The sequence below is a fragment of the Acipenser ruthenus genome, chromosome 5 (assembly GCF_902713425.1).
Source record: "Acipenser ruthenus chromosome 5, fAciRut3.2 maternal haplotype, whole genome shotgun sequence".
Classification (NCBI taxonomy): domain Eukaryota; kingdom Metazoa; phylum Chordata; class Actinopteri; order Acipenseriformes; family Acipenseridae; genus Acipenser; species Acipenser ruthenus.
Window position 1 is genome coordinate 22,548,751 of NC_081193.1, and position 24,813 is coordinate 22,573,563.

Here is a 24,813-nt window from a genome sequence, read left to right on the forward strand (position 1 = left end):
GGTCTTCTTGGGGTGATATTTGTGTCACTGTAGCTCATTGTTGCTGCAGTAAAGTCACCATTGCCACAGACACAATCACACCTGTATGCAGCATCAGAGGATGGCTGCATTATCCAAACCCCTCCATTTTAGGCCAGCAAAATAGTTTTCATGTACTTTTGAGTTGTTTTATATGTGTGTAAATATATAAATAAGTAAATGTACCTTTCTGTATAAGCAGGGACCCATAAAATTTAGATCATTAAAGCATGTATCAGAAGATAAGTAGGCTTGCTACTATTCGATTTTTATTTTTTTGCCAAATCAACGATTAATATCGACGTTTATTTTAGAAAGAATTTACCGTTTTTTTCCCCGATCTTTATTTTTCAATTCAAGCAAGGAATGGGTGAAATCGACCTTTATGCTTTAAAAAAAAAAAAAACAACTTTTTATGCCACTGAAAAATGTCTCATTTAGCGAAACCCCTTTATCATATTCAACATGCAACAAAACCATGGTTACCAACATTCTAATTGAAATAATGTTTGGTCACAGCTGAGCTATACATTTAAAAATTGTTTCAAATAAACCGTAGTAAACACAGCATATAAAAATGTGTTACACATACCTGTACAGCATAAATTTATGAGTAAAAATAATATGCACAGAACAAAACATTAGATAGTTGAACAGAACTAACTTATTATTTGAAGTCTGCGCTCCCCCTATCCTGCTTTAGCACAGCCGGACACAGAGTCACAGGCAAGGCAGACGGGCCCGCTTCATCCTGCCGTGGAGACTTCAGCCGTCGGACAGGCTATTCGGCACAATATTCATTAAGTGTTTTTCTCTTGCGCCCCATTTTCAGATCAAACTAGTAACTGTCACCGTATACCTAAAGCAAAAGCTTATCTACACCTTAACCCGCTAATTTCAAAGTAGACGCTTGGAATGACAGGCGCTGTAGCTGGCAAATGAGAGCATTCTAGCACTGCTTCAGTCAGAACAGGGTGAAACTACGGTACTAACGGACCACTGAGATGACTGACAGCGACCCCCAGCCATTCAGAGCGGAATGGAGACGGGACAGACAGCAAGTATAAAAACTACACAAACTAGAGATGATTTCTAATGATTATTTTTGGTGAAAAATTAAAAATAGCGAGTGGTTTTATCGACGTTTATCGTATATATAAATTTATTTGAGTCAAACTCATATTTTTTGGGAATGCAACGTTTAACGAGCTTTACCGATTAATATCGAAAAGTAGCAAGCCTAAAGATAAGTTATAATTTGCATACAGGTGGTCGTGTTCTCCTGTCTAAAGATCTGCAGTACTGCAGTAGAAAACAAATGAATTAAAAATGTAATGATAACTTTATATGCTTCCTTTGGAAAAGCCCATAAGCAGTACCTGGTATGATTACTGGGGTGCTGACTATGGCACTTACAGTTACAACCCTTACATTGGTGGTGTTGGAATCCCTGTGTCAAAACCACCAGCTGCCACTGAGAAGCCTGGATCCCAAAGCGTCTCTGTTTCAGTGTCTCAAGGTATCAGCTTCCTTATTATTTGATAGAGTTGCCAGATATTTAGAAACTTTAAAGGACAATACAGAGCTAACTTTCTTTTGCTGCAGCACTGGATGCCCGTCTGGAGGTTGGACTGGAGCAGCAAGCTGAGCTGATGTTGAAAATGATGGCCACGTTGGAGGCAGACTCTGTCTTGCAGGCTCTGACCACAACATCCCCGACAGGTATGCAAGGAGATACACAAACAAATATCTTAGACATTTTTTGTTTCCTTGGTTCCTACTTTTTGACTTCGTGCTAAGGTTGCAAGATGGTCAGCATTTGTTTTCACAAATACATTGTTACAGTATCTGTTTTGAATCATTTAGACACAAAAATAACTTTGCTTTTTTAAAATCACGATGATTAAAAGTTTATATCAACCTAGTGCAATATTAAGATTCAGGGAGACAAAATACACCTTAAGCAAACAGTTTTTGATTCCTTTTAAACTTCAATGTTTAAAACAAAAAAGGCACTCTTGTATGTAGCAAGGAAAGCGGTAGTTTGCAGTGTTCTGTTTTGGCAGCTATGCTGTGTCTTTTGAAAGAAGTCTTTCTGGATCTGCATCTGAATAGGCTCCTTGCACAGCATACTTCCGTATTTAGCTATACCGGTAAAGCAGCTTCCAGTCACTGCAAATTCTGTGGTGTTTGCTGCTGCAACGGCTCAATCTTTCGATCTTTTATTTTCACCAGCGAGTTCAAATTTATCATTCAATATTATAATGGTCTTTTATACGAGATTTCTTCGAGACCTTCCGACATTAACAATAAATGACATGCACAGGATTGCAAAAGCCTCATGCAGAGCTCCATCAAACAAGTTAGAAAAGGGGTTCAAGTTGTATCTCCAGCTACCTCTGTGACTGAAGGGGGAGTTATTACATTTTTGTCGATTTTCATTTATTTTTTTCTTAAGATTTTTTTTTTTTTTTTTAATTCAACATTGCTCAACTGAATTTTAAACTGTTTCAGATAGCATGTGTTACTTCTTGTCTGTCATTATTTTTGTGGTGCATATTGTGTTTAACTAAATTGACAATCTGCAGGCCATTGAACACTTTTCCAAAAGACTCTGAAAATGTTGACATTTAAAAAAAAACAAAAAAAAAACAAACAAACAAACATTTAAACATTTTTTTTTAAAATTGGCATTCCAGCCTACTTAATTATGCATTTGTTGAACTTGTGTGTGCTGTGTTTAATATGCAACGTCTGCGGTGGTTATGTATGTTTTATATTGTAAAGCGCTTTGAGGTGTGCTACATAAATTGCGATATATAAAATAAAGATTATTATTATAAAAGTACTCTCCAAACTCGTCAAATTCCTTTTTCTGTTGGTGTCAAACAAAGACAAGGTGACAGCAGAAATCTGGATAAGGCCTCCCTGTTTTAAATCCTTGAAGAATGAGAAGCCGCACAGTTTAACAGTAGGGTCTAAAGTTCAAAGTTCCAGTTCGTGTAGCTTGCAAAACTGTTTTGTATATAAGAATAACAATGAATACAAAATTGTACAGTTTCACGACATTATCATTAAAAACAATCTACTGTGAGCATTTGTAAATATTTGCATGCTCCGAATTTAAATAGCGAACGCCCGGTACACAAATTTGTGCATATAAACATACTTGATCAAGACCATGCACATTATATAAATGTATAAACTCTGAATTAGTAGAAAATATTTTTCGCTTACATTAAGTGAATAATACTAACAGTGTGTACAATCGGACTCGTCCAGAGCCTGCAAACCTTTGGAGACCAAAACTTTTGACTCTGGGCTATCTCTACTAGATTGAGCTTTAAAACCTTGATCTCATTTGACAGCTCTTTGTTTTTAGAAATTGACAAATCAAGGGCTGATGGCTCGGGCTTCAAACAATAATCGTAACACTGCACTGCAGATGTACAGTCCATTTCTTCTTCTGGATCCTGTGCTGGCTTTTCTCTTCGGTCCCACACACCAAGCCTTTGGGCCGGCAAGGAGATTCCAGTAAAACAGAACTGGAACAGCTCCTAATGCAGTCTCCGACAGTCTCCTGGTGTTGGTTTAATTTAGGTCTTTCTTAACAAAATGCTTTTTGTTAACAAAAAACGAGAATAGTGATCACTACCATTTCCTTCTTATCGCTGAGAATTAAAGGTTTTCACAGTTGTGCCTGAAGTACAACTCATTCTCTTTCTCTCGGCACATAAAAAATCAAGTGATACATCTTTGTAAGTCATTCAGTGCAACAGACAAAATGTAAACAGAATTACACCCCGGTCACTCTCCGGAAGCTGAGATACTGGTATAGCTGAAACGTGATGTCGTTAGCTGCAAGTAGCCTATTATTTATCAGAAACAGTTGATTTTAATACAAATACATGTCATCTTTTTCCAGTATCTCCTGCTTCCAATGGAACTGACGATTCCTTACTTCAAGGGCTACATGCCTCTAATCAGGGCAGCCAGCTCATTGTGCAGTCCTCTTCCATCCCCATGTTGAGTGCCTGCTTCAATAAGCTCTTCTCCATGCTACAGGTCCATCATGTCCAGGTAGGAAATAATTACTTTCAAATTAGGCCTGTACATGCATACACTGTTTATGATTGGGATTTCTATAGAACACCATTGAGTTGTCCATGTCAAATACTTTACACGTTTTTTTTTTTACCTGGTAATTTGAAAGAATAAAAAAAACAAACTGATAATATTGTTCATTCATCCACCAGCTTTAGACTTCAAATACAAAATGGTTTTTCTTTTAAATTCAGCTGACCTGTTTTTTCATTAAATATATTCAAAACTATATTTGAGCATTTAAATTAGTAATGCATAGATTTCTAAATTGTATTGAATAAAGACCCTAATGAGTTATTATTCCCTTTTTTTTAGCTTGAATCTCTTCTTCAGTTGTGGCTCACTTTGAGCTTGAATTCTAGCTCTATGGGAAATGAAGAGTGTGGCTCTGATGTCTTCTTATTTAATGCAAGCAGAGTCCCCACCATTGCGCTCAATCAAGGTCAGAAATATCTAGGTTTAAAGGCCAGTTACTGTTGTAAAGTTTTAAATCAATGTGTGAAAACAATTACTGTCTTGGATGACAAATTACTCTGTCAAACAACGTATGTCAGTTATTATTTACTTAGTTCTAATCTTGTTTTAACTGTTTTCTTGTTTTATATGTATGCATATTGTGATCTGTTGTGTTTTATTGTTTCTTGTTCTCAATCCACAGCTTCAATAACTAGCTTTTTGACAGTCCTGGCCTGGTACCCAAACACCTCACTGCGGACATGGTGCCTTGTGCTTCATAGCCTGACTCTCATGACCAACATGCAACTTAATTGTGAGTTATTTAAAGTCAATGTATCTCTTGACTTGCTTATGTCTTCTCAAATCCCCCCCCCCAAAAAAAATAAAAATAAAAATAAAATAAATTTGGAGATTATTATTATTATTATTATTATTATTATTATTATTATTTATTTCTTAGCAGACGCCCTTATCTAGGGCGACTTACAATTGTTACAAGATCACATTATTTTTACATACAATTACATTATTTTTTACACATTATTTTTACATACAATTACCCATTTATACAGTTGGGTTTTTACTGGAGCAATCTAGTACCTTGCTAAAGGGTACAGCAGCCGTGTCCCCCACCTGGGATTGAACCCACGACCCTCCGGTCAAGAGTCCAGAGCACTAACCACTACTGCACACTGCTGCTCATAATTATCAGATTATGTAATCGTATACATTTTATTTCAGCTGCACTGAGCAATGCCATGGGGGGTCATGAGAGCACAGCCCAGTTGATGGTGTCGGATCCCAATTTGATTCACGTTCTTGTGAGATTCCTTTCAGGAACAAATCCACATGGAACCAGTCAGCACAGCCCACAGGTTTGAGAGCATTTTGTCCTTCATTCTTCTTTTGGATCGCTGCGTGCTCCTTTGCTGTTTCATAACCATACTGATGGAGGAAATTTGTGTTCTCTTTTACTGTAGGGCAGGGGTTCCCAAACTTTTTTACCTGAGGCCCACCTGTTCAGCTGCATTAGGCACTGCTGCCCACTATTAGCACTCCTTGGGGAAAATGTCAAATTAAAAACATTTTATATGTTTAATTAAACCTGTAACATTATAAATAAACCTAATCTAAACTGTCCTTTATTCATTTAAATAAATATAGTGAAAGATGGAAATCACATGGAATATGCACGGAGTGAAAAAAACATTTGAAACACTTTAGTTTTAGTAAATAAAATAAATTGAAAAAACTAAACAGATGTTTTTATCAAACCTTTAAATTAGGTACCTTTGTATAATTGAATGTTATTTTTCTTGGTCACCAAACAAGAAAAGTGCATGTCTCTTATTATTCCCATTCATAAATACCTGAACAGGAATCATGTTTTGAGTAAAACCAGTACAACGTGCACAAAAACATAACTCTGAAATCCTAATTTCTGAACACTGTTTAACTAAAACGTCCAGCCGTTACCACTCACGCTGAACTGCCATGCACAAAAAAGACGAATGTGCACAATACAGAAGGAAACGAGAGCCTTGCAGAAGTTACTTTTTTCGCCACTCCTCTGTACAACCAAATACAACTTGCAAAATCACATTCACTTCTGAAAATAAATCCATCTGCAGCGAAATTTGAATCAGTCAAAAAACGTTTATTATTATTATTATTATTATTATTATTATTATTATTATTATTATTATTATTATTATTATTATTATTATTATTATTTTCAAACAAAACAAATTTGAGCGTTATTTTAAGATGACTGTGAATGAGCCAGTAAGCAATAAAATAGCAGTATATCCAAACATTTTAATAAATCAATTACCGGTATGTAACAAGATTTATCAGTTTAATTAATAACTTGATTTTGTTAATATTGAAACATATATCAAAGTACTCAATATTTTAAATGTTAATAGCTACTTAGTCACAAAAACGTATTCACCATAGGCATCCAATTGAATTTTATCAAGTACAAAAGTTAGTATGAAAACGTTTCTACAAAAGAAAAAATCCATTCCAGCACCTCAAAAACTGAGCCACGGTACATATGCTTTAAAACTCCTCTAGCTGCCTTTTTTGTTCTTTTATACTTTGCAAAACTTATTCTTTGGCAGAGGATTCGACATATCGTAATTTTATTAATAGGCCTACTGAACACACTGTTTACATCTGCCAGCAGAGTGATCACATGACCTTAACGCTGCCCTATTGATCAGAGCTCTTGCTCTACTTCCCGCTTATACATGTAGGCAATCTGTTAGCTCTTATTTGTGAATTTCTGCTTTGATTGACAGTCCGCATATACTGCCTTGCTACACTTTATTTTCCTACGGTTACAGCGGACACCCGGCACCTGCTTTTCACTATTAACAGAAAAAAATACTGTACATAAAATGTCATTGCTCCCGTGGCCCACCCAGGACTGTGTCAGTTTGGGAACCCCTGCTGTAGGGAGTACGTTATCATAAAATAGTATTTTGTGGCATCACCTGAGCCTTTTTAGACATTACATGTACTGAATGTGTCTTCAGGAGCTTGGATGATAATAGGGGTACCCAGTGATTCAATTGTAATGCAAGGTGCTAATGTCTACAGTCTTCCTTTTAATTAATTGTGTGCTGTGTACAAGATATTCTGCTATAAAAATTATTCTAAGTGTGTATTTGTCATTGTGTTTTTTTAGGTTGGGCCAACAGCCACACAAGCTATGCAAGAATTTCTCACCAGATTGCAAGTGCACCTTTCTTCAACTTGTCCACAGATGTTCAGTGAATTCTTACTGAAGCTTATGCACATACTGTCAACAGAGAGGTATGTTCTGTAGTATTATGGATGTTGAAATGTCAATTGAAAGGCTACAGAAGATAGCATTTTGTCTTCTCAGCATAATAGTTTTACAAATTTGCAGCAAAAGGGGGCAGCATTGTCTGTACTATCACAAAACAGAGTAGAGGTTGCTGTGCAAATATCTAGTGACATCTAGTGGCAAAGATGCATAATTTTTAAGGCTTAACATTGCATTAGTTCACATTAGTATGTTGCATAATAAACCTAAGCAGTAATGTGTGTTTTTTAGTTTTGCTTTTTTTTTTGTTAACTGGGACATTATGGATATGGAGTTACTGATGGCTTTAATGTAAAAAAAAATGCTGTAAACCAAAAAATATATACATAATAAACAACACATAATAGAACTGTGCATGTCATTTACTAAGTTCATGGTATAGAACGTTGTTGGATCTTTCAGTAGTTTTTCAGTTATTTATTTGATCTTCTCTCATCTTTTTTCTAGGGGGCCTTTCCAGTCTGGGCAGGGTCCTCTGGACGCCCAGGTCAAGCTGCTGGAGTTCACACTGGAGCAGAACTTCGAGGTGGTGTCAGTCGGCACGATTTCCGCTGTCATAGAGTCCATCACCTTCCTGGTGCACCACTATATCACCTGCTCTGACAAGGTGGTGTCACGCAGCGGCTCCGACAGCACTGTGGGTGCGCGCGCTTGTTTCGGGGGCCTCTTTGCCAACATCATCCGTCCGGGTGATGCTAAAGCAGTATGTGGGGAGGTGACCCGCGACCAGCTCATGTTCGACCTGCTCAAGCTGGTCAACATCCTCGTGCAGCTGCCCCTTTCCAGCGACAGAGAGTTCAGTGCCAGGATGCCAGCTGTGGGCAGCAGTGCCTCCGATGAGGAGAAGGTCTGTGGGAGTAAGGAGAGCAATGGGGACACTTCGGCCAACCAGGGCCCAGCCGCCGGGGTGGCAGACTTTGTACTGGCCAACCAGCAAATTATGAGTCAGATCCTGTCTGCACTGGGGCAGTGCAATAGCAGTGCAATGGCCATGATAATAGGTGGGTGTTTTTTTTTTTTTTTTTCTTATTGATTTGAATTGTATATCGTCGACCTGATTTTGTTTTATTTTAGAAAACAAACTCAGGCTCTGCTTAAGGTTATGTTCTCAAGTAATCAAACAAAACTAAGTATTTCTGCAAATAAGAAGCGGTCAATTTTCTCTTGCTTTTGATCTTCTTTCCCTGTACAGAAAATAAGCATCTGACTTAACATTTAAGTGTCTGTTGTGTGAAAGGATTAAAATAAATTATTTGAGGTTAAACTATACAAATCCAGATCAGGCAACTGTTTCAGTGTTTTAATGAAATGTTCATCAGAAAAGTTTTATCTTGTGTTATGGAACAGACACATTTGTATCCATGTTAGTGCTGGTATGGATGCTCTGTTCTACACCTTATAGCATTTCAAATATTACCACCATAAATGGTCTTATGTGCACATATTTTAAGGCGCTAGTGGACTGCATCTAACCAAACATGAAAACTTTCACGGTGGATTAGATGCAATCTCAGTTGGGGATGGACTGTTCACTATCCTGACAACGCTGAGTAAGAAAGCCACTTCGGTTCAAGTGATGCTGCAACCCATTCTCACGTATATGGCATGTGGCTACATGGGAAGACAGGTGAGCATGTTTCCCTTGTTTTTGTTTTTTTTTGTCATTCAAATTAACTTTTCTAGTTTATTAGTCACCGATCCAGTGAAATCACAAGTTATTTATAAGATGTCTGCAGATTTTATATTTTTTCTTTTCATTATTGGGTTGTGTTTAAATTAAAAAAATAAAAAAAAAATCATGCATTTATACCTGATCTAGTTTTAAAATTCAATAGCAAACATCAATAGCAGGAGAATTGCTCAATTATTTTTGGTTTTAAATGAGCATATGTATGTTCCTTAAATGGCAAACTCTTATAATCTTTAGTCTGTAACCTATTTTTTTTTAATATTTCTGTATTCAGGGGTCACTGTCGACATGCCAGCTGTCTGAACCCCTCTTATGGTTTATCCTGAGAGTCTTGGACACAAGTGAGGCACTGAAAGCATTCCATGACATGGGTATGTAATATTTAATAAATTAACTATTTTTTTCTGTTTTACATTCTTGTTAAATGTTCAACTGTTTGTTTTTTTTTGTTTGTTTGTTTTATATTGCTCTGTCCTTTTAACCAATTGGTGTGGATTTCTGTGTTCCAGGAGGAGTTCAGCTCATCTGTAACAACATGGTGACCAGCACCAGAGCAATTGTGAACACAGCTCGGAGTATGGTGTCAACCATCATGAAATTCCTGGACTCTGGACCAGGCAAGTCTGCCGACGGCAGTCTAAAGTCAAGAGTGTTGACTTCCGAACCGGACAATGCAGAAGGACTTCACAACTTTGCACCATTAGGTATGTGTAATCTGGGGGATTTTGGTTTCTGGGGGCTTCAACTTAGATTTTTGTAATTTCATATTTTATATTCAGTGAAGGAATAGCACATGCATTTCTTAAGCTTGCCCTGTTGGGATCATCCTATTAGGGGGTGAAAGATGTCATGCCCATCTGACTCCCTTTCAAGTATGAAATGTAACCATTACCAAATGGATATTTACATCCTAAAGACCCGAATCCGGAATATTATATACAAAAGCTGCTCTATGAGCCTGTGACGCAGTTGTGGCCCGTCCCCAAAGGAACTAAAGTATTGCTCACAGATCTTGGCTGCATTTTACCTTTCAAGACTGACCTGATGGAGATCCTTGTTCAGATAAGTACAATTGTTGTTTATATCTGTATATATTTCACATGTTCTGTGTTTTTACACATTTTGTATGTGATAATTTAAACAAATCGCTGTAATAGTTTTTATATTTACGTGTATTGTGTGCACTACAGCCTGTTGCTAGTTAAGTTGCGCTGCGGCTTTGTGCCCCACATGAAACCAGCAGCTCGAGTCGCTCCTTCCCAGCGATCCAGCAACATAAGTCGACTGACTTTGTGCTCTCCCCCCAGGCTGCATAGCTCCGGCTGGATCTTATATATTTTTTTTAGTTTTACACCAAGTGTCTTACCATTTGGCCTTTCTCTAGCTCCACATGCCTCCTCAAAGTGCATTGACGCCATTTGGCCCCATTGAGACTCAAATGCATCAGAGTACTCAACTATCTGGACCACTGGCTATTATGCCTAGTCTCCACCTCAGGCAGAGGCCCACACGGAACTTGTCACTGGCCGCCTTCAGTGGTTGGGCCTTACGGTGAGTCGTGAAGAGCCAGCTCACACCATTCCGGACAGCCTCCCAGACCCAAATATTGTGTCTCCTGCATATGCGCCCTCTGTAGGCCTGGTTCAATCGCAGGGTCTTCCAGCCTATGTTGAACTGTGACCGCCTGTCTGTCTAAGGGCACTCTCTTGGTGGAAACAACCGGCCCATCTACACCTAGGCGTAGCTCTGGGCAGTGTCACCAGAGAGGAGGTATTCACCACGGACACATCCAGCCTGGGATGGGGCGCTGTGTGAAACCCCCCATTGAAGAGCTCCACGTCAGATTTTTAGGGCTGCAGGCAGTTTACCTGGTCCGCAACCACCAGGGCGGTCTGCAGTCACCCAGTATCAATCGCATGGCTCACAAGCTTTGCTGTTGGTGCACGAGAACCTCCTGTCACTTTGGGCAGTTCATCTGCCCAGGATGATGAAATGGGCTGCGGACCCCCCTTTTCACCTGGGGGAAGTTCAGGAGAGCAGAGATAAACCTCTTTGCCTCCCAGGAATCAACCCACTGTCTCCTCTGGTTCTCCATAATAGGTGGGGAACCGCTGGGAATAGATGCTTTGGCACACCAGTGGCCCAGGCATCTGTTCTACACCTTCCCATCGCTCGCGTTGCTCCAGCTGTGTTTGAAGGAAATCAGGCAGGACCGGGCCAAGGTGCTCTTAGTAGCCCTATACAGTTAAACTGTAATTTTGCAGAACCTTTTTGGACAAGGGGAAATCCCCCTTCACGTTAAAGGACCATCTGGCAGCTATTTCAACATGCCATGTCAAGATTGACTCTGTCTTCTCGGGTGCTAGCTTCCTCACAGGGCAATTTTTTAAAGGGGCTTGGCGGCTTCGTCAGCCTATGAAGGACGTTGTTCCTCGCATGGGGCTAAACTTGGTGCTTAATGCAGTCATGAAACCTCAGTTTGAACCCCTGCATTCAGCTGAGCTGAAATTACTATCTTTTAACACTAGAACCGCTGGGTTTATGCTACTACCTAGAACTGTTGGCAGCAGTCATTTTGACTGGTACATTTTAAACAGCTTCAATATGAAAGTGAGACAAACTATCAGATACAGCTTAAAAGATGTATTCATGAACATCATATCTAACATTTGCACAGCAGACACACCGTATTTAAATGAAAAAAATTAACATAAAAGGCTTTATTTTCAAAATTAGCACATATATAACGCATGACTTCAAAAAATGAAAAGCTATAATAAAATAAACATTTGAAAAGGAAATATTGTGTAAACAGGTGTAAACTGCTATATGTACATACAACATTGTAAAAACAAAGTAATTATTTACAAAAATAACAGAAGGCTTTTTTCCCCCCACATTACCACATAGAACGCGTGACTTATTACTAATTACAGTGAAATAAAAAAAATTATCATTGGGTAACAATGTGGTATTTAGGCTGATGTAACCATACTTAGGAAAAAGGATGAATGTTACCAGTCTCTGACCAGCTGGGCAAATTTGATCTTTGCACAGGTAGGGGTAGGGTCCGCTGTCAGCCAAAACTTGATCCCAAATTTGACAGGTTTGTCTGACATGTATTGTGTCCAGTGACACAGTGCTTATGTCGGAAACAGCTGCCTGTCCATGTAATGCTTTATGTTTAGCTTGAAACAGGCAATGCTGTTTTCAGTGAAGTCGTTCCAAATGTCTGATGCCAAGGCAAATATATCTGTAGTTGCTCTCAAACCAAACGCAAAAATATCAAGATTTGTCGAAAATATTTTGTAATAGTAATATTATAAGTCAGCAGACTATATATGCCAGATGGCAGTTCTCTAAGGAATTGATAAGATTACAATAGATATTTGGATAACATGTATCTAGACTTCAAGAGCAATATTCTATTCAAATACATACTGCTGTAAACTTAGTGGAGGTAGAGATAACGAACTGGCTTGTATACATATAAAAAGTAGCGTATTGTATATTAACAACAATAAAAGCAAGTATTGTGATAGTCAAAGTGACGGCTTTTGGCGGTACTAACGAAGTGCTAATAACATTTTTTTTATTTTTGCGATTCTGACTTTCAAACGCCGTTGGGGTATTTAATACATGTATTTAGGAAAAATCAAGAAGACAACCGCAGATCTTTAACACACTCAGAGTAATTTACATTTTAAAAGTTAAAAAAACGTCAAAATGACTGCCTTGACGGTTCTAGTGTTAAAGCAGCTTCTTGCTGACTCACCTCTGCAAAGCGGGTGAGTGAGATGCAGGCATTCTCTATTGCTAAAGCCTGCTTATTTTGTTACAGAGGCCAGGACAAAGGTCACGCTCAGTTACCAATCCTGCCTTCTTGCCGAAGACTCGGCTTTCCATGTCAACCAGTCTGTGGATTTGAAGGCTTGCATCCACCTTTCCAGTCTGACAGGGAGCGACAGCCCCATACTCTATGCCCAGTTGGGGCCCTGGCGTATTATGTAGACAGGACAAAAAAGTTGGAGGCAGTTTGAACAGTTTTTGTCTGCTATGGGGCAACGTCCTGTGGTCAAGCCCTGTCTAAGCAGCAGCTCCAAATGGAAAGCAGACACGGTCAAGACTGCCTATGAGCTGGCCAACTTGCTCCCTCCAGAAAAGCTGAAGGCCCATTCAGCCAGGGTCCTTGCAACTTCGTGGACTTTATTCTGTCAAGGACATATGCAATGCGGCGGTGTGGGCTACTCCCCATACCTTTACTAGGTTCTGCAGGCTAAATGTCGTGGAACCTCATTATACTGGTTTTGAAATAGTGTTAAAGACGGCTTCCCAGTCGACCCTTACAACACAGGCATTGAGGTGAAACTCCATCAGTTGTTTCACCCTAGCTACTTATTACTGGGGTTCTGAATGGTAACGCACAAGGCAACCTTTGGCTTAGCCTTGTAGCATTCCGGTCATTCCGCAATCTTGCCCTTGCGACAGCTTTGATACACTCACACATTCGGTAATGGTTACATTTTGTACTTGAAAGAGAACATTAGGTTATTATCATAACCCTGGTTCCCAAAAATAGAAATGTAACCATTAACCTTCAAGGGCACTGCGTCCATGATTTCAGCAGGCTTGGAAGGATAAATGATGGCGAGATTGGTGAGCACAGTCCTTTTGTTCCCTCGGGGGCGAGGCCATGACCGTCACAGGCTCAAAGAGCAGCTTTGGTATTCAGGATTCGGGCCTTTAGGAGGTAAATACCCATTTGGTAATGGTTACATTTCCATTTCAGGGAACGTGCGATCCAATAAAGTGCTCAGTGACATATCTACCAAATTTTGTGTTGGTTTAGTTAAGCTTGAAGTCTTCTGTTCTGCTCTTGCAGGTACCATCACATCCAGCAGTCCCACAGCCCAGCCAGCGGAGGTGCTGTTACAGGCTACTCCGCCCCATCGCAGGGCGCGCTCGGCAGCCTGGTCCTACATCTTCCTGCCAGAAGAGGCTTGGTGCGACCTCACCATCCATCTCCCTGCGGCCGTGCTGCTTAAAGAGATACACATCCAGCCTCATCTTGCGTCTCTGGCTAGTAAGTGCTGCTGTAGTCAGCCGCACCTCTAATAATGCAAATTTCTTCCAGTTTCCCTTACACCAACTTATACTGTATGACTTCATATTTGGAATCAATGATTCAAACAAAGACCTTAAGGGTTTCAATGAGTGATAACTGTTTTTAAACCTGTGAACCAGTTTATTTCTGGATACATTTGGCATCCTTTTTGTAATAACACCTTTTTAAGATGGAGTGGGATATTTGTAAGCCGGTATAGCTGAGAGGTTGGTAAAATCGCTTTGAGGAAAAAAAAAAAAAAAAAAAGAATCTGCAAAAGATTATAAATAGGATCCAATATGTACAATTGTGCAGGGTTTCATTCTAACTGCTTTCCCCTTGCAGCCTGCCCCTCTTCGGTGTCAGTGGAAATCAGTGCAGACGGAGTGAACATGCTGCCCCTGTCGACACCAGTGATCACCAGCGGCCTCACCTACATCAAGATCCAGCTGGTGAAGGCAGAGGTGGCGTCGGCGGTGTGCCTGCGCCTGCACCGGCCGCGGGATGCCAGCACCCTGGGGCTGTCCCAGATCAAACTGCTGGGCCTCACCGCCTTCGGTAACACCTCGTCCGCCACCGTCAACAACCCTTTCCTGCCCTCCGAGGACCAGGTCTCCAAAACAAGGTACCCAGCTCAGTTTCCTTCATGTTCATCCAAAACAGTAATTTTAGCGTGATTGTGATTATCAGATTTAAAATGAGTACAACATTACTATGTAACCACTTGTAATAGCAGTAACCATGCAAACACAATTTACAATATGAAGTTGTATGGGAACAGACCAGATCTTAGTTCAATTTAGAGCAGCACAAAGATAAATCTCTTTTGACTTTCCTGGGTGGTCTCCTTCATCTTTTCCTTGTATTTCAGTATCGGCTGGCTGAGGCTTCTCCACCACTGCCTGACTCACGTTGGTGACCTGGAGTCCATGATGGCTAGTGCAGCAGCCCCCACTGCCAATCTCTTGCAGACATGCGCAGCCCTGCTCATGTCCCCATACTGCGGGATGCACTCACCCAACATTGAGGCTGTGCTGGTGAAGATCGGGCTACAGTCTACACGCATAGGACTCAAACTGATTGACATTCTTCTGAGGAATTGTGCTGCATCTGGCACGGACCCTGCAGGTACTAGTTTGCATTATCGACGCTGAACAAGAGCATTTTAAAGCTGCTACTTTTGTTTATTGATGCATACTGTAGTTGTCTGCAGATGTGTACTACAGTAGACGCTCGTTAGTAGCAACATAACAATGCCCTTTGCTTGTTGCTTTTAAGTGGCGGTTGCTGTTATGGGGAGTGACGTCTGAACAAAGGCAGCCTGCTTTTTCTGATACTTAAAACGGCTACAGTACATGGTACATTCTTTTCAAGTATATTTGTAGCTGGGACACTTTCTAAAACATTTCTAAAAGATTTGATCCTCTACCGGTACATTTATTTTCTTTACTTTTTTAAATGTAGGTTACATGTTTACAGATAAAATATCATTGTCATTATGAAGGAAACAAAGCCCAATTGCACAAATAGATACTATGTAATAGCATACAATAAGTAAGCTTTGTACAGCATTTACATTCACTTCCCTTGCTCTTTTCTGTCTATTCTTTTGTATGATCCTTATTCAGATGTATTTTCTTCTAGTTGCCATCACGTCGAAGCAAACAGGTTTTTTGGAGTTTTCTTTTTTTTTACACATTGCTGGAAGTAAACGCTGGAATGATCAAGCAGAGAACGAATTTGCCTTGTAAAACAAACTGATAAGTGCACTGTACAGATTTTGTGCATTCGTGGGCGATTTAATGAAAGTTTTACGGTATCTGGATAAGGGCGACTGCTGAGGATGTGATGTCAAAACGACATAGTGGTTTGCAGAAGCATTCACCCCCCTGCAAAGTTTTCACATTTTGTTGGCACCTGAGCATCCTCGTGTAGAATCTACACAAACTCCTCCACATTGATAAAGTTAAAAAATGTATATATTATATAAATAAGTATGATTTACAGATAAAAACAGATTAATCTCAGTTGCATAAGTATTCAACCCCTTTGCTACTGCAGCCCTAAATTAACTCAGGTGTAAATGGTTTCAGTCTGTGTGTACTCAAAGTGGTTTAACTTGTAGATAATTTCCCTCAGGTATATAAAGACTTTCAAGCTGCAACTCACATAGTGATCCAACAAAGCAACCATGAAGAACAAGGAGTTTTTGAAACAAGTCAGGGATAAAGTGGTAGAGAGGCACAGAGCAGGAGAAGTGTACAAGAACATTTCAAAGGTGCTGTTTATCCCTCTCAGCACAGTGAGGTCCATCATTAAGAAGCGGAAGATGCATCATACCACCCAGACACTACCCAGATCAGGTCACCCTCCCAAACTGAGCAGCCGGGCAAACAGGAAACTGGTTCGGGGTGTCACTCTGAAGCCAACAATAACCTTGAGAGATCTGCAAAGTTCTGTGTCTGAAATGGGAGTCAGTGTTCACACATCAACAATAAGCCGGTCCCTACACAAAGCTGGCCTGTATGGACGGGGGGGAAGAAAGAAGCCATTACTCAAAAAGCCTCCTCTTAAAGCACGTATGGAGTTTGCGAAAAGGCATGTAGATGATACTGCAGACATGTGGAAAAAGGTTTTGTGGTCAGACAAGACAAAAATTGAACTTTTCGGTCTAAATTCCAAGCGTTACGTCTGGTGCAAGCCCAACAATGCACATCACCCAGTCAGCACCATCCCAACTGTCAAGCATGGTGGTGGCAGCATCATGTTATGAGGATACTTCTCTTCATCAGGGACTGGGAAACTTGTCAGGATAGAGGTAAGAATGGATGGTGCAAAGTACAGGCAAATCCTTGAGGAAAACCTGTTTGAGTGAGCCAAGACTCTGAAACTGGGGAGGAAGTTCACATTTCAGTAGAACAATGACCCGAAGCACAAAGCCAAAAACACAGTGATTGAACAAGATAATTAATGTTCTTGAGTGGCCCAGTCAAAGTCCTGACTTGAATCCAATCGGAAATTTATGGCGAGACTTGAAAATTGCAGTCCATTGCATATCCCCAACAAACTTATCAGAACTGGAGCAAATTTCCTGTGAAGAATGGGCAAAAATGTCACCATCCTACTGTGCAAAGCTAGTAGAGACCTATCCAAAAGACTCATAGCAGTAATTGCTGCAGAAGGTGCTTCTACCAAGTACTGTCTTAAGGGGCTAAATACTTATGCAACCAGTAAATTTCATTTTGTACATTTTCTTTGCAAGTTTTGCTGACATTTAACCTCCTCCTACAGCTTTGAATAAAAAAAGTTTGTTTGAAAAACTGTGCATAAATTATTTATAATTCAACAAAATGTGACATTATTGGAAGGGGGTGAATACTGTAAGTGTTGCTGTTAAGCGACGGCTATGTTGCTGTTACAGAGTGGATTTTTAATGGTAAGGAAAGTGTTCCCAGGGAAATGGTGCTCGTAAGCGGCGGTTGCTCTTACCATGTTTTGCTACTAACAGGCGTCTACTGTATTTGGTTTAATAAATATTAAATAACTCAATTCTCCAAAACCAACTTTAAAGAACTTTCTCTTGAATATGTATTAAGGTTTCTGGTAGTTTTATAATAATGTTCTTAAACCATCTATCTGTAGTATATTTTTAATTCGATATCTGTTTAATAAAATTCAGCGGTTTACAACCGACATATGAAGCATCACTAAAATATTAATTCATTCTCAACTAAATAATCTCAATTACAAAAAGAGAAAAGTAATTGGACATTATTAGGTAATGATCCCCCCCCCCCCTTTTTTTTTAATAGACTTAAACAGTCCCTTGCTCTTTGGAAGACTAAATGGCCTTTCTTCTGACTCTACAATTGATATCCTCTACCAGCTTGGAACAACTCAGGATCCTGGTACCAAGGACAGGTATAATCTTGTCTCCTGGAAATCAATCAGTACAGGGCTTACGATTTAAAGGAAGGTTTGCAAATAGTGTTTCTGAATGTATTGTAAACACTTTTTATTACTATTCCCACAGAAAATATTAGCATTTTCTGTAATTAAAGGTGTATCGGGCAATTACTGGGTTATTACATTTGAGACCCATTATTATTATTATTATTATGATTATGATCGTTGATCTAGTTTGATCTAAACCAAGTGGGTCATGTCAATTAATGTGCAAAAGGTGCAGTTGGTTATGAACTATATTCTTGTTATATTGGCATGTCATTTGACTAATTTCATCTATGTCTGTCTCCCATAGAATTCAGGCTTTGCTTCAGTGGGTACACGATTCATCGAGAGTGGCTGCCCTGAAAAGAGGTGGCCATATTAGTTACATCAATCCCAACAGCTCGCCCAGAGAGTATGGACTTCTCATGCCTTCACCTTCCCATTTGCACTGTGTAGCTGCAATCCTGTGGCACAGCTATGAACTGCCTGTGGATTATGACCTTCCGGTTTTGCTAAACAGGGACCTATTTGAGTAAGTGCTATGGTTTAACAAACAGATTATTTATGAACAATATAGTACAGCTCATCTCAGTTCTTGACCTCCATGAAAGCACCAGTTGCAGTAGTAGTTTGCAAATGCTTAGCCATGAGGTGACACTTTTCTGAAAATCTCTTCTCTCTTGCAGGTTGTTATACAACTGGTCCATGTCCCTCCCATGCAACATGGTGCTGAAGAAAGCTGTGGACAGTTTGCTGTGCTCTATGTGCCACATCCACCCCAACTACTTCTCCTTATTGATGGCCTGGATGGGCATCACAACCCTGCCTGTGCAGAGCCAGCACCGTCTCTCCATGACTGATGACAGTAAAAAGCAGGACCTGAGTGCTGGGCTGACGGATGACTCCAAGAATGCACAGGCCCCTATCACACTCACCGAATCCTACCTGGCCACCTTAGCGGCTGCCTCTCAGTCCCCGGAAGCTATAAAGCAATTGTTAGACTCTGGCCTGCCCTCCTTGCTTGTGAGAAGCTTGGCCAGCTTCTGTTTTGACCTCCTGTCCAATTCTGATTTCTCAGTGCCTTCTGTGGAGGTTCCTGCAGATAGAAACAGGAGGCAACACCCCCCGCAGCACCCGGCTAACAAAGTGCCCCTGACTGCGGACTTGGTGGCTCCGGTGCTCCGGTTCCTGACTGATGTCGGGAACAGCCACGCAATGAAAGACTGGCTGGGTGGGCCAGAGGTAAACCCCCTGTGGACAGCACTCCTGTTCCTGCTCTGCCACTCCAGTGCCAGTGCAGGAGGCCATCAGGCCAGAGCCCAACCCTCAGGCTCCAGATATTCTCTGGCATCTTCGATGAGTGGGAACGGTCTGACTACCCAGCAAAGAACAGCTACTGAGAATGCAACAGTGGCATTCTTCTTACAGTGCATCTCCTGTCATCCTTGTAATCAAAGGTTGATGGCTCAGGTTAGTCAAACTTTATTTTATTCCAGGAGGAATATTTTGCATTTTTTAAATTAAACTGTTGTTAAGTAGGGTAGCTTAACTAATATGTTTGTATTAGAGCTGAAAGGTACTGAGGCATGAGGATCTCCCCCACCAGGGCCACACAGTAAATGAGAGATTAAGCCAGGATTAGAAAATGTGGATCTCCTGCCTCCTAGTCCTCGGGTGATGCCACTGGGCTGTAGTGATAACTCGGAGAACCATTTTTACAGGATGACTTGCCAAAAAAGTAGCTTGTCAGGATGTCTTTGTATAAGCAATCGTATACAATGTGTTATTTCTTAAAAGTTGTAAGCAGCTGCTGATGGCAATGCACTGAATTCTTAAACAAATGTCTTTCCTTAAGGGCTTTCTTGGTTTCCTTTTATTTTTGAGAATTTTTTTTATTTTCATAGGGTTAACTTGTGCTTATTAGCAAAAGATAATTGGAGATATGCTGGGTGAAATTTAATGAGTTTAACTTGGCTCCCAATGGACAGATCCACAGGGATGGAAATAAGACCTATTATATAGCAGTTTCACCCATGCTAGGTTTTGCTACAAGCTTGATTAGCCACAGTGGATAGGTAGCAAGCCCAGGTATGTCTTATTAAACTTATAGTAAAACCAGGAATGGAAACTGTTATGCAATGGGAGTCTTATTTGCATCCCTGAATCCATTTATATAACCACCACAAATTCTGCACTATTGGCTTTTGACTGAATGGCAATACTGGCAGAAATACAAGGGAAAGCGAAGCCCATTGTACCAAAAAAAGGTACAATGTGTGTTTTTGGTTTGTTTTTTACATTCCTAGATTGTTTTTACTAGTGATTTTAGCAGTACAGTACCTTGTATTGTACAAATTAGGGTAGCCAGGTTGTAATCCCACTGTTTTATCACAGGTGCTTTGCGAGCTGTTCCAGTCAGCACCCCAGCGAGGAAACGTGCCCACATCCGGGAATATATCTGGGTTTATCCGAAGGCTCTTCTTGCAACTAATGCTGGAGGATGAGAAGGTCACTGTCTTCTTGCAGTCTCCCTGTCCGGTGAGTACTTCTTACTGTATCTCAGTAATTGACTACTTTGTGGAATTACAGGTTAATCCCAGTAAATCTCACATTTACTCCATCACTATGGACTGGTTACACAGACCCTGACTTTGCACTAATGTAACATTATGATGTATGGGTTACTCTGCAAAAACAGCTGTGAAGTTGAGTTAAAACTATTTTTGTGACAATTTCTTGAAACCACGTTCAATTTCCAAGAATCTGCAGGGTTTGCAATAATTATTTTTATTGGGCAGGATGGGACATGCCATTTAAAATGGCATTTAATTTGTAGAAGTGACCTTAATTAGGAGTTTTATTAGGTTTTTATGTACATGAATCTTATCCCTGAAATATGTATATAGATAGATCTATCTATGTAATTATATGTAAAAATAATGTGATATCTTGTAACAATTGTAAGTCGCCCTGGATAAGGGTGTCTGCTAAGAAATAAATAATAATGATAGATAGATAGATAGAAATGTAAACGGCAAATGTAAAAAAAAATAATAATAATAATCTAGTCTACAATGAATGTAATTACATGAAGCTTAAAGAATGTAATACATTCGATTGTGAGATTCAATCGATCTTACTCGTTATATTTTTGTTGGAAATGTACAGAATTTCACGTTGAGTAAATAGGCGAGTAACTGTAACTGAAAGCTAATCAGGTGATGCGAATTGTGACATCAGTCGTTCCTGATGCGCATGTGTGAACTCAGAGGGTCTCCACAAAGATTTCAATGAGGCTTACAGAAATCCCCCTGTAACAGCTGATCTGTTCAACAGATCCATAAACAAATCACAAGCACACCCCAGACATACTGTAGCTACCTAACCTGTAAATTTTCACGTTGATAGCATCAAAGCTACAGGACTAGAAGCAAGTTTCGACGGAAATGAGAATGAAGTAGAAGGAGAAAGATCCCAAACCTAGAACAGCATGTCTGCGTTGCCACGCTGACATAAATATGCAAATTGTATTTATGAGACATGCGTCATTGGTTAACCCTGTAATGCACATTTGTGTTTAGCCACCACTTCAACTCTTTCTATTATTATTAAAACATGTTTGATTTATTCATGTAAGACAAGTTGGGCATAATTTAAAAGGTTGTGCATTTCTCTTCAAAATAAAATAGATTGCAGAGTGGCACAAACGGGCATTCGTATTTACTGGCATACCGTGCGAATCCCCGTTTGTGCCGCTCTGCAATCTATTTTATTTTGAAGAGAAATGCACAACATTTTAAATTAACTTGTGGTGGCACATCCAGGCCATGAATGTGATTTCACCTGTAGAATACGATCATATTCAATTAGAAGTTTCTGGTGTTACGCTAGGACCCTGGGAATCGAAGCAGCAGCATTTTCAAAATGTCCACAGGAACTGTCAATGCATTAACAAAGGTAAGGCGTCTCCAAATAAACAAATATTAACAATACTACACAAAGACTGAAGAAACTGTCTTTTGCTTCTATGTTTTGTTGTTTTCCTGTTCATTTCGCAATGTGTAAATAGCTTTGCACAAAGACCGATGCAGCTTTCTATTTTCTCCGATTTGCTCTTTGATTGTCATTTTCCAATTCACAATTTGTTTAAATCACTTCATACAAAGACCGATGCAGATGTTTTTGTCTTCTGCTTCAATCTTTTCTTAGTCTGTATTTTACATTTCGCAATTTGAGCAAAATAATTTTCTCAAACACCGAAAAAACATTTCATTTATGTCTTTCCAAATTTGGTCATGTTTAAATAGCGAAATGGTTATTTTTTTCGGTCAATGCCAGAAATCGCTGATTTGAATGTACAGTGTCTTGCATAAGTATTCACCCCCTTGGACTTTTCCACATTTTGTAGTGTTACAAACTGGAATTACACATCTACACAAAATAGTCCATAATGTCGAAGTGGGGAAAAAAATCTACATATTTTTCAAAATTATTTACAAATAAAAAACTGAAAACTCTTGATTGCATAAGTATTCACCCCCTTTGCTGCGACACACCTAAATAAGCTCTGGTGCAACCAATTGCCTTCAGAAGTCACATAATTAGTTGAATGGAGTCCACCTATGTGCAATTAAAGTGTCACATGATCTCAGATTAAATATACCTGTTTCTGGAAGGAGTTTGTTAGAGAGCATATCTGAACAAACAGCATCATGAAGACCAAGGAGCTAGCAAAACAAGTCCGGGATAAAGTTCTGGAGAAGCACCAATCAGGGTTGGGTTATAAAACAATATCCCAAACTTTGAACCTCCCCCAGAGCACCGTTAAATCCATTATTAAATAATGGAAAGAATATGGCACAACCGCGACTCTGCCTAGAGAAGGCCGTCCACCAAAACTCAGTGACCAGGTAAGGAGGGCATTAGTCAGAGAAGCAACCAAGAGGCCAATGGTAACTCTGAAGGAGCTGGAGATGGGAGAAACCGTCCATTGGACAACTATAACCCAGACGTTCCACAAAGCTGGGCTTTATGGAAGAGTGGCGAGAAGAAAGCCATTGCTGAAAAAAAAACATATCAAATCCTGTTTGGATTTTGCCAAAAGGCATGTGGGAGACACAGCAAACATGTGGAAAAAGGTTCTCTGGTCTTGATGAGACCAAATTTGAACTTTTTGGCCTTAGCGCAAAACGCTATGTGTGGCGCAAAGCCAACACTGCTCATCAGCCTGAGAAGCATGGTGGAGGCAGCATAATGTTATGGGGATGCTTTTCATCGGCAGGGACTGGGAAACTGGTCAGGATTGAGGGCAAGATGGATGGAGCCAAATACAGGGAAATTCTAGAGGAAAACCTGTTTGTCTGCAAGAGACCTGGGACTGGGGCGGAGGTTCACCTTCCAGCAGGACAATGACCCTAAACACACAGCCAAAGCTACACTGGAGTGGTTTAAAAACAAGAACCTGAATGTCTTAATGGCCCAGTCAAAGCCCAGACCTCAATCCAATTGAGAATCTGTGGCAAGACTTGAAGATTGCTGTTCACCAACGGTCCCCATCCAACTTGACAGAGCTTGAGCAATTTTGCCAAGAAGAATGGGCAAAGATTGTAGGATCCAGATGTGCAAAGGTGGTAGAGACTTACCCAAAAAGACTCACAGCTGTAATTGCTGCCAAAGGTGCTTCTACCAAGTATTGACTCAGGGGAGTGAATTATGCAACCAACAAATGTCTTTTTTTTGTTTAATTAAGTTTTGTGTCACAATAAAAAATATTTTGCACCTTCAAAGTATGTTGTGTAAATCAAATGGTAAAAATCCCAATTAAATCCATTTTAATTCCAGGTTGTAACACAACAAAATGTGGTAAAGTCCAAGGGGGGTGAATACTTATGCAAGGCACTGTGTGTGTGTATGTGTATAATATATATATATATATATATATATGGGCAGCAGTGTGGAGTAGTGGTTAGGGCTTTAGACTCTTGACCGGAGGGTCATGGGTTCAATCCCAGGTGGGGGACACTGCTGCTGTACCCTTCACCTAGATTGCTCCAGTAAAAACCCAACTATATAAATGGGTAATTATATGTAAAAATAATGTGATATCTTGTAACAATTGTAAGTCACCCTTATATATATTGTAAGAATTGTTTTATAGGTCGCACAGGTGTAAAAGTTTCATCTCCCCCCCCCTTTTTTTGAGACTTCAGTTTTAGGAAAACCTTTTTGTGTGTGAAATACTTTTTTACAATTGATTTTTTCTTACGTGCTCAACACCGATAAATAAAGAGTTACACAGGCTTAGTTTAGAAATAACCCTTGTTTGCAACATTTTATTCCATTAATTTTACAGTGTTTTGTTTTTAGTTAAAAAACTAGAAACTATTCCGTTTTTCAAAATTTCTGAAATTGAAAAAGTAATAATTAACAGAGCGTAAAATCACATCTGTATTTAGCTTATCAAGTACCCAAACAAGTTCAAGAACATATCATCTTTGCTTTACTGAGCATTTCTTTCCAAAACCATACTTAGACCATAGTTTCCGCTGCATTGGCTTTTACAAATTAGTTGTATTAATTCAAATTTAAAAGAAAAGTATTAGACAGTGCTACTTGCATCAATTAAAAAAGAAA

General features: G+C 39.7%; 1 protein-coding gene across 12 annotated transcripts in view; it reads left to right on the forward strand.

Annotated features, from left to right (window-relative positions):
* Positions 1-24,813, forward strand: part of LOC117402834 (baculoviral IAP repeat-containing protein 6) — a 183,476-nt gene that overhangs the window by 68,353 nt on the left and 90,310 nt on the right. For 7 of the 12 annotated variants that reach the window (XM_059023827.1, XM_059023836.1, XM_059023828.1 and 4 more), the window contains exons 40-58: positions 1,384-1,537; positions 1,624-1,740; positions 3,944-4,098; positions 4,438-4,564; positions 4,781-4,891; positions 5,320-5,453; positions 7,274-7,401; positions 7,883-8,436; positions 8,887-9,062; positions 9,400-9,496; positions 9,635-9,829; positions 14,008-14,208; positions 14,575-14,854; positions 15,101-15,357; positions 18,042-18,150; positions 18,491-18,712; positions 18,867-19,650; positions 20,575-20,718; positions 22,072-22,137. In XM_059023827.1, coding sequence (XP_058879810.1) covers positions 1,384-1,537; positions 1,624-1,740; positions 3,944-4,098; positions 4,438-4,564; positions 4,781-4,891; positions 5,320-5,453; positions 7,274-7,401; positions 7,883-8,436; positions 8,887-9,062; positions 9,400-9,496; positions 9,635-9,829; positions 14,008-14,208; positions 14,575-14,854; positions 15,101-15,357; positions 18,042-18,150; positions 18,491-18,712; positions 18,867-19,650; positions 20,575-20,718; positions 22,072-22,137 — 4,011 coding nt within the window. The remainder of the gene's footprint in view (positions 1-1,383; positions 1,538-1,623; positions 1,741-3,943; positions 4,099-4,437; positions 4,565-4,780; positions 4,892-5,319; positions 5,454-7,273; positions 7,402-7,882; positions 8,437-8,886; positions 9,063-9,399; positions 9,497-9,634; positions 9,830-14,007; positions 14,209-14,574; positions 14,855-15,100; positions 15,358-18,041; positions 18,151-18,490; positions 18,713-18,866; positions 19,651-20,574; positions 20,719-22,071; positions 22,138-24,813) is intronic. The other 5 variants (XM_059023834.1, XM_059023835.1, XM_059023837.1 and 2 more) reach the window with 2 other exon arrangements.